Here is a 10486-nt window from a genome sequence, read left to right on the forward strand (position 1 = left end):
TGTTACTGGCTAGTCGAAAAAGATGCATGCTAATCTCTTTAAAACTTCATTTATTTCCAATTGGCCTAGGAAAACTTCTGATGCTTAAAATTATTGAATGATGTGAAGCCTTGATGATTCTTAGATTTTTGGATTTGCTTGGTGAGATATATATATATTATCCCCTCCCTTAGTACATCTCTTTTTATAAAATCCAAACAACTCTTAAACAGTAATAGAAACCATCAGTTGAAAATTCTGAAAAAGCAAATAAACGAACAAAAAAAAAGGTAAAAGTGCAAGATATGAGAAGTTCCACTATCAACTGCTGTAAAGTGTCACATCACTATTTTTTTTGAATGTCGTATCTGTTCAGTTGTCATATTTCTCATATGTTCAATTAAATAGTTGTATTTATTAAGCTACAGAGCCATGCACATGGCATTTTTCAACCACAGGACCTGGTGACTACTGCAGATATCGACTTGGAAGAATCATACAATATTGCTGTTTCTTTATGAATAATTTCGATAACCATATTGTGAATATATATTTACCAATGAGTCGGGCTAAAGCTTCTAAAACCAGCAGTTCCAAGCCCATGCATCAGTTGCTGCAGCTAAATTCTTATCAATCAGAACCACCAAGTTTGCACTTTCAGCATCATGATTGAGACTGTCTTGAAATCATATGTTTCAGACTGGTACAATGCTTGAAACATCAACAATTTTCTGTGTCTCATGCTTGCTTTTCCTTTTGACATCTTGCTTGCTTGTGCTAAAAGACTTTTGGAATGTCTGAACCAGGCAAACAAATACAGATCAACTAGAGGCTGTCATTCATATGCATGACGAACACAATTAAATAAAAAGTATGTGGTTGAAGAAATTATTCTCCAAAAACTGGGGGTTTGTTGATGAAACCTTTAGAAGAATATCAGAGATTTATTATATTGTCGTTCATTTTTCCATCAACCTTTTTCGAAAAAACAACAAGAATTTCTTGCTTCTCAACAAACTTAATTTTTAGTTATGTTGAAATTTAAAATAATTAGGTACTGCTATGAGTGCCCTTCAGATAAGATATAGAGCGCACTAAAATTAAGCAATTCTCAGACATCTAAGCTAGAAAACCTATAGCGCATACCAAAATTATGCAATTCATGTTATAAAATGTACAATGGTGTTTAACTTTTAGATGACCAGGTCAGAGTCAACATGATGTTTAATTTTACATAGATTCTCTTATCCCTGTCAACTACTCATGCAACCTTAAGCTTTGCTTTCAATAAGTTGAAGAACTTTTTCAATAGGAAAGTAGAAGATTTGGTTCTGCACAAAGTAGAGTAAAAACAGGATGAAAAAAATAATTAAACATCATTAGAATTTGTTGGATTTACAATCACATATGATAGGAGCGATAAAGTGGGGTAAAGGAACTAATTGAGCATCTTTTATGGCATGTTTGATGGACAGAAAATCGTGACATGACATAAAGGTTGATACACACTACAAGTTATAAGCTTTTCTCGGAAGGAAAATTTATATTACAGCTTAATATCCACTAACAATCAAGTCAGAATAAGCACAAATTGTTGACTTAAGAGCAAAATGAATGTAAGCCAAAATTACATTGGCTTTGTACAAATAGGCCCCCCATGATGACTGACCAAACAAGAAATATAGACGAAAAAGGTCAGGACAGGGATGATTTATGACCTGTACTTGAATGCCGTGTTAACTATCTGATTTGGTGAACATTAATTCCACAAGTTAAGATGTTAAAGAAACTTTTTCACAATGAGGGAAACATTGATGGCTTTATTATATACAAAAATATATGAAGAAATTAAAACCACCAAAAAGTGTACTTGTCAAATACACTAGACACTACTCCTTGGAGGGAAACGTTGCATATCCATACATAATTCCATGTAAATAATAAGCTACTAACCTTCTTGAGCAACAAATTGTTCTGTTTCTCCATCTCCATGATTTGTACCATAGTCATCCCAAACCACTCATCAATCCAAGAAAAACAAAGCTTGTGGAACTCCGAAAGTAGTGCCTTCTGACTCTATGAGTAGAACCAGATTAACAATCATCTTAAATAATAGATAAGCCTCTCTCAGAAGAATTAAGATAAGGGAATAATATATCAACAATTAACTCAATCTTGTGGTCATCTTACACTATCATGCATACTGCATTCATCAACGAAATTAAGAATATTCCCATCTCAACATTGAGATTAGATGATTTCATCAATTATATTTGTATCAGTATACCTTCTGCTGCATCTGGGACTTAAAATTTTGATGGTGAACACAAATGCTACTTTATATGTGCTTTCTCTAAGATGCATTTATTTATTTAAGTCAACCTAGTATGTGGAATGCCTTACTCTCCAAACTAAAGATGATGATGCCAATAATTTTTCATTGAGAAATATATGATTCCAGCCTTACAATGGATAAGTTAAAGGCTTTGGATCTCTTTCAATCTCCAATTAATATCTTACAGATGCATCTTGCTTTTAACAGATATATACGAAACCTCTTGTAACTAGTAATAATTTCCACAAGGTTTTCACTTCCTATGCATTACGTTTGAAGTCAACTATTATTCTCAATTTTTATCAACATGGATAGCTAGGCTTGCAACAATGAATTTTCTTGAAGCAAAAAGGGGAGAACAACTCCTATATGAATTTAGATCTACAATTAGATGTTAAATTTATAAAGATTACATGCATTTATGAATTAGAGTCCAATGACTTTTTTTGAAGTTAATATTACCAAGTTTGTAAGCAGAATCTTCTTTGAATACAATTTAGATGATTGTATACAATTATTATACAGTAGTGAAAAAACATGGAACATACTGCAATCATAGCTTCCTCCAAGTGGCCGCCTATGCCCCAAATAGGAGCATCCATGGTCACTAGTTTGTAGGATGTCATTACTGGATTGCATGTTTCCTACAGATAAAAAAAAAATGTTCTGATCATATGGAATCACACAATAAAAAGATTGCTATATTCAAATCCTTATATGAAAAGATGCCAATACATAATTCATTGGAAACCGAAGTTCAACAGAAATTAGTACAATTAATGAGACAAATGAAATTCTTGAGTTCCTTTAAATAAAATGATGAAACATTAAACATATCAAATAAGAGAGGGATTACCTGCCATCCTTTTGACAGTGGACCACGGCGAGTCTTTTGTGATATGAATCTGGAAAAATCTAATTTTGTAGTACCAATGATCTTACTCCAATAGTCACAAGAAACTGCAGCTATATCAATAATTTCCACTTTTCGTTGTGATAGCAATTCTTTGCTTAATCCATGAACCTGTTTATCATTTATAATTTACTTTAGGTAAACAATTAAGATAGTGCACTGGAAACTGTTCTTTAAAAATTTATGTAAATTCTACTCAGGATGTCAGAAGAGAATCTGATACATTCTCAGAGCAACCATTGTCAGCCTTGTTAAAAGTTTCAATTGTCATGGAGCATTGTTTGAGCCGTGAGCACTGTTGACAAGTAATTTGATAAAGTCAACACATATAGGTGTTTTGTTTATACATTAGCAAAAATTAATCCTTTACCTTTACAACTACAGTGCGTTTGTTGGGAATCATGGAAATAGAGAACAAAGTTAGTATATACTTGGGTAACTTAATCAGAAACATACAACAGATTAATCACATGAACCTGATTTGCTTTTGGGGAAGGCACTCCATGATTCTTCTTGTAATGTCAGGGCAGCTGATGCAAAAGTCCTTAGCCAGGGGGGGATTTTGCTGCACATTTATGTGCATTTGAGCTTGATACTTAGAAGAAGATGGATAGTAAACTCCACTTGGATGGAGCATTCAATTGCAAATTTTATACCCTAGATTTTCATAGTGAATATTTATTTTGCATATAAGTTGCAAGATCTTCACAATCTAGAGTTGAGAAAGTACTATATTAGTTTGGTAATCTCATGAAGTGTACCAAAGTTCATCAAACAATACCATAATCCCTGTTCTTACTGTTATGTCTACCATGGCAATCTATGTAAATTGGTGCTTAATGCGGTCCACTTTTCCTAGCACACTGTGTTATGATTGCCAATAGTAAGTGCAGACTTTTGTTAGCTTCTCAATCGGTCTTAGGTTAAACCTTTCTGTATATTTGTACAGAGAATGGAAATCAAATGCCAAGAAAACCTACGTTAATATGCCTGCAACTATCAACATTATGTCAGATATATCCGTCTAAGTGGGTTCTAACCATAACAAGAAGTAAATATATAGTTTCTTTTTTACATGGGAAGGAGATAGTTGCATTTTATCCCGAATTTCATATCATATTAAACCTAAATGGAGTTTATAATCACATAATCATTATCATGAAGCTGTGTTTCTCCCAAATATTTGGGGTCAGCTACCCTCCATTGGACTCTATGTAAGATCTAAAGATTAGTAGAATTCAAATTAATTAAATCAGTATTATTGAGTTGACAAACTGTTTCTTTGGTCTCCCTCTAGACCTTCCACACAGATAGAATCAACTCGCTTAATTTCTTTAAATATGTTCATAGCATGTCAACATATTTTCTCATTTTACCATTTATTACAGTTATAGCTAATTGATCTTGAATAATAGGATTTTGATTTTATTTATGCTTTCTTGGAGTGATGAAGCAAGAGTTATCCAAGGCCGACATTACCTCTCCAGATGATAAACCTTTGACGTATGTTGTCCCTTCCCTAGGTGTTCATCCTCAAAGGGAATGCTCTGCAATATCTCCACCCCATCTTTACTTGTAGTATTCTGCTGTTCCATCTTGAGGATGGTGTACATACCAGCGATCTCATACTACACGAGATGGATTCCAAGTGTTCAATCGAAAACAAAACTAAAATATGTTTGTTCTTTTCTTTTCTTTTTGCAATTTAAGAACCAAAATTTCTCTTACCTCTTCCAATGACATGGGCAAAACAAATCGACTGAAGTATCGAAGGTCAAGGAGTACTAACTATAAAAAAAACCAGAGCCATTCTCTGTATCATAACTCCTTTTTCACGATAGCAAATAAAAGAGACAGAAAACATCCACAAGCACATGCATCATCCTTTTTCAAAGGAAAAAAAAAAAAGAAGAGAGAGAGAGAGAACAAGGCTACAGAAGAACCTAACAATGAAGGATACAACTCTCTTATCAGAACCATGGCTGATGAATCAATCCGATCCTTGGAGAAATAACTGGAGGAAGATGAAGCAAAGGCTCAACCTTTCCTCCAAGCCCGAAACCTGCCGCCCCTTCTAGACCATAGCAGGCAGAATCAACATCACAGAATGGCCTGGAAAAAGGTACAAGCTTTTATTTTTTTATTTTTAGGCAAAAGTGACGCTGGGGAGGTACCTGCGGTTCCCATGAACTTGACCATCAGGTGCGGTGGAAGAAAAAAATGCCATTTTGGATTCAAGTTGCTAATTTTGGGGCTGATATGGTGACCCTTCATCGATCGGTTCCTCGCTTACGGAAGCGTGTGGATATACCATCGCCAATATGCCATGCTTCCCAACGATGTCCACCCGTTGATTCGGCCTACGTCAGCGAGAGCTGTAACAAAAGCAATACTATATTGGCAAGGCTCCTCCATGGCTCTCGCTCTTGCCCTTGCCCTTGCCCTTGCCCTGGCGTGCCTATAGGAAGAAGACAAAATTGATACCGCAGGATTCTTGCCTTTGTATTTTATTTTCCTGCTTGCTGCACCAGACGTATCGGCCAAGCAATATGAAAGATGATGGCAAAGAACACCCAACATATTATTATATTCATTATATAAATTAAGAAGAATTTGTTGACGAAAATAGCCAACTGTTAGCTATTTCTATTTTATATGTTTTATTATTTTTTTTCAAAAAAATATAATTTTTATATTTACAAAGATTGAATATCTTTTGTGAAAAAAAATGGTACAAATGTTGAAATCGTGATCATCCAATATAACACACTGGGGAAAATTTCCCACCAATATTAGGTTGTTACATTTGATAAGATATTATCTTAGGAGGATAAAACTCATCTAGATGCATGTTACCTCTATTGTAAAATTATGATTAATATAGTCGAATTGATATTTAAATAATAAATTTATAATAATAGAGTAAAATTCGAATATCCATGTATCTCCCTTCTATAAATACTCATGTTAGTGTTCATGTTGATTGTGTAAGTTATACATATACCATAAAAAAATAGTATACAATGTTAACACAGCGGTTGGAGACTTTGCTCCTACTCTATAACATATGACTATTTAAATAAATCACTTATGATAAATCCACTATTAGCAAGTTACAAAAGAACCAATCTCTTGCGCTCTCAATCGGACGATTAATTATAAATTAACATTAGGCTTAAAGAATGGAGATTACTAAGGACTTGCTCAATGAAGCTTTTAATCTAAATCCCAAGCCCTTGGAGGGTTGTGGGTTATGAACACTTGGTTACAACAAAATATAATATTTTGGTACTAGGCAATCCACCCTTACCTAACTACACAGATCATCTAGACAAAAAAATAAAGCCCAAGATTACACATCATTCATTAATGTCTCTCATAGATCTTATGCCTCTTGGTCTTCAATATATCAGTATTTAATTTGGAATTCACTTCATGTTAAATCCTTAATCCCTTGGGGCCGGCTATACCGGACTGCTTGAGGTGAATAAAATCTTTTTTTTTTTGCTTCCTTAATCCCTTGGATATACCAAACACTCCAAACTTTTTCCAATATGCGATCCTACATGCTTCATCTAAAGAGTGATTGGAATTCTTCTCGACACAATTAGCATAAAAAAAAGTTGATTCTAACACTTCCTCCCTAAGTTTATGTAGGAAAAAAAATCTTCATCCCATTTCAAGATGTAACTTAGTTATCATCGATGGGTAGAAACGATCGATAAGTACCAAAAGTTTCATCATGTCATCTCTTATTTACAAAGAAGAGATTAATATAATTAAAATAGAAAAGTATGCACAATTATGATATTTTGAGTTTGATCACCATCATTTTAAATTTGAAAATAACCTTAACTTATCCTCCCAAAAGTAGAGATCATTACAAGATCTAAAATTATAATATTGGCATGAGTGCATTTGGTAGAAGAAGACATCTTTGCTATTTTTTACACAACAATTATTAGCTATAGACCCATTGCCAAGCATAAATTGATAGTCTCAATTTGGTTATTAACTATTTTTAGTAATTATTTGTTTGAAAACTATAGCTAATGTGAGTCGTTCAATAATGTATGGTTAACCAAAAAAATTTCCAACTTCAATCTCCTATGTTTGGCTACCATGCTTGTATAAATAAGATGAAGCAACACTTTTTCTACATCCATTCATCATCCTTCAATCCTTAGCTACCATCCTTTTGGTAGCATTTTAGAATGGATCAACATTGTTTTTCTCTTTTCATTTAACTAGTTGCTAATTTTGTATTTCTTTTTCTCTCCTCATTTTCTACTTTATTAATTATCTATACATAAAGATTCAATGATGGCCCCAATTAAATCCCTCTCCAACTTCATTATGATAAAAAGTTTGATATTCATGATCCTCCTCTTTCTCCACCAAAATTCACAAGCAATTGTACATGAAAGAGGAATTGAGGGGGTGAGCCAATTGCAACAAAATGTTGAACAATTCAAGGGTCAACAATGGCTCCCAAAATTTGCCATCCCCCACAACTACAATTTATCTATTAGTGTTGACGTCTCTCACTTGACTTTCTTGGGTGTGATACAGATCATCATAGACATAGTCTCCCCTACAAAATATCTTGTACTTCATTTTGCTGACCTTGTAGTTGAGCAAAACTCTATTTGGTTCAGTGGTGATCTTGGATGTAACGGAGAGGTAAGGAATCATATATTTGTTTTGTACTTATTTCAAAATTATGTCTTCCACTATATTTTTATTCAATTGCAATGGATATGATAGGGGTTAAAACATCCCTCAAATATTGTAGAGGTAGAAGAGGATGAGATCTTGATTATAGGGTTTGATGACATACTTCCAATTGGGAAAGGCATTCTTGGCATTCAATATAGTGGTACCATAAATGATCAACTAAGGGGTTTTTATAGAAGGTACATTCTACCATTTTATTTATATAGGAAGCTTCCATTATTTATCACTATAAACCGAAGCAATTGTATTATGCATGTTATAGTATCTATGAGCAAGATGGAGAGATGCAAGCTATGTTTGTGACCCAATTCGAGCCTTCAGATGCTAGACGTTGCTTTCCATGTTGGGATGAGCCGGCATTCAAGGTCCTACTCAACCTATTCTTATCATTATTTGTTTGATTTTTTATAATCTCTAGAATTAGTTTGGATAGATTAGTCGATTGATTCACATAACATAATGATCGAACATCGATGAATAAATAAGATTCCCATCGTCAAAGAGTTATATAATTCATCAAAATTGCAACATTAATAAGTTGCTACAATTAGAATGAAATGCCTAACAACCAAAAGTCCAAAAACAAAAGAACTAAATGAATAAAAGGTCCTGTTTAGCAATGAATGCAATTTATTTTCTATTAACTCAATGAAAAGAACTATGAGTTCCCAAGGTTTCAATTGATTCAAGAAAACTTTTAGTATAAAAAATTTGTCCAATTTTTTAGGAAGCAAATTCCATTTATTGTTGGATTACTAATTAATATAGTCCAACACAATATTCTATAAAAATTTAAAAAATAATATTTTGCAAGTAGTCACATAGTATTGTTATTGGACTCAAAGCATAAACTATTGAGTTACTTGATGTGAACAACTTTATGATTAATTTTTAAGCAACATGAGTAGAGTCATCGGGTTGGTTCGCTCCATCAAATAATTTAAATGAATTTGATTGAAAATTTATCAACCTATTTAAAAGTTGGTCCAAGCATGCCTACCCGTACCGATTGTGGGTCCAAACAAGTCGGCTAGTGGCGGGCTCGGGTTGGCCTACCGGTTGAGAATTTTTTTTAAAAAAAATTTAAAACTAAAGTGAAAGACTCAATTGGCTAATGGGTTTGACCCTCTTGATATGCAATTCAAATTTAAAATTTTTAACATATATATATTTTATTTTTTTGATAGACTCATGGGTTGACTCGCCTAATCCACAATCTGCCTTAGGTTGGGTTGAAGATTTTTTAGTCTCCTAAGATGATGGGTTGGCTCACCTGCCATATGATGGGGTTTTTAGTGGGTCTACCTACCCTACCACGGATTAACCCATTTGACAATACTAAACATGACAAGAATTTAAACATCAATTAACTATGATTCTTTTTTTCCACTCGAATGCTCTCAAGAAATTTTCTCATATTACTTATATTAACTATTTATTTTAAATTAAATGTAGGCCACATTCAAAATAGCTTTGGAAGTTCCATCCAATTTAGTTGCCCTATCAAATATGCCAGCGATAAGTGAAAAGTACAATGGACTTATCAAGACAGTATATTTTCAAGAGTCTCCAATTATGTCTACCTATTTGGTTGCATTTGTTATCGGTTCACTCGAATACATAGAGACATATTCACCCGATGGTATATTGTATTTCTTACCATATTTAGTTATTTTATAACATTTTCTTCTACTTTGACAATCATGTATCTTGTTACTTCTTTAGGACTAAAAATTCGTGTGTATACTTCTATTGGTCAAAGCAGTAAAGGAAAATTTGCTTTAGATCTTGCTGTGAAGACATTAGATTTGTACAAAAGGTACATACTTATTGCTTAATTTTTATCCCATAGTTGCTTCCTACATTCTTCAAATTAAAACTACAAACTGAACATATTTCTATATATTTCATGTTTGAACTTCTATCTAACTTCTTGATTTTTTTTTATTCAATCATAATGTCATATTTTGTTTTGATTCTCTATAGTTCCTTTCTTGTAGCTTTAGATTGAATTATTTTATTAACATTCAAAGTTTTTAAAAATGACAAATGGTTTTTTTTCAATATCTAGATATTTCTCCATTCCTTATAGCCTTCCCAAGTTGGACATGGTTGGCATTCCTCGTCTTCGGTCTGAGGGGATGGAGAACTATGGATTGATAACATATAAAGAAACATGTTTATTATACGACGAATTGCTCTCATCTTCTAGGGATAAGCAAATGGTAACTAATGAATTTCTTGTGTTATATTCTAGTTTTTCCATGTTCAAATTGTCATTCAACTAGAAATATTTCTTTGTCAAATTTCTACTATTTATTAGCCTATAGCATTTCATTGGGTTTCATAAGATGCTATGCTAAATTTATTAGACCTTTGAAGAACAAATTTATATATTTTTTAAAAAGGCAAGTTCAATTTTAGGTGGCAGATACTGTAGCACATGAGCTAGCCCATCAATGGTTTGGGAATCTAGTGACAATGAAATGGTGGACAGATTTATGGCTGAATGAGGCATTTGC

The 10486-nt window shown here is 33.2% G+C and overlaps 1 protein-coding gene across 1 annotated transcript; it reads right to left on the bottom strand.

Annotated features, from left to right (window-relative positions):
- Positions 1–292: 292 nt before the first annotated feature.
- On the bottom strand, positions 293–5429 carry LOC141821952 (uncharacterized). Its single transcript, XM_074709343.1, has 11 exons — positions 5402–5429; positions 5188–5339; positions 4956–4986; positions 4707–4855; positions 3704–3792; positions 3598–3605; positions 3451–3522; positions 3171–3338; positions 2863–2958; positions 1933–2055; positions 293–776 (listed from the first exon to the last, which is right to left on the bottom strand). The coding sequence occupies exons 2-11, from the start codon at positions 5205–5207 to the stop codon at positions 675–677; spliced, it is 858 nt and encodes a 285-aa protein (XP_074565444.1). The 5' UTR covers positions 5208–5339; positions 5402–5429; the 3' UTR covers positions 293–674.
- Positions 5430–10486: the final 5057 nt, after the last annotated feature.

The sequence above is a fragment of the Curcuma longa genome, chromosome 2 (genome assembly GCF_044706935.1).
Source record: "Curcuma longa cultivar G26 ecotype Majalengka, Jawa Barat chromosome 2, ITB_CL_G26_1.1, whole genome shotgun sequence".
In the NCBI taxonomy this organism is placed as follows: domain Eukaryota; kingdom Viridiplantae; phylum Streptophyta; class Magnoliopsida; order Zingiberales; family Zingiberaceae; genus Curcuma; species Curcuma longa.

Excerpts from the sequence above, each read along its gene's own strand:
- LOC141821952 (XM_074709343.1), bottom strand. The coding sequence starts at position 5,207 with ATGGTTCTGATAAGAGAGTT. Across the intron at positions 3,793-4,706 it reads AAGGTTTATCATCTGGAGAG|CAAAATCCCCCCCTGGCTAA; the intron begins GTAATGTCGGCC and ends ATAAATGTGCAG. Across the intron at positions 2,959-3,170 it reads CACTGTCAAAAGGATGGCAG|GAAACATGCAATCCAGTAAT; the intron begins GTAATCCCTCTC and ends TTTTATCTGTAG.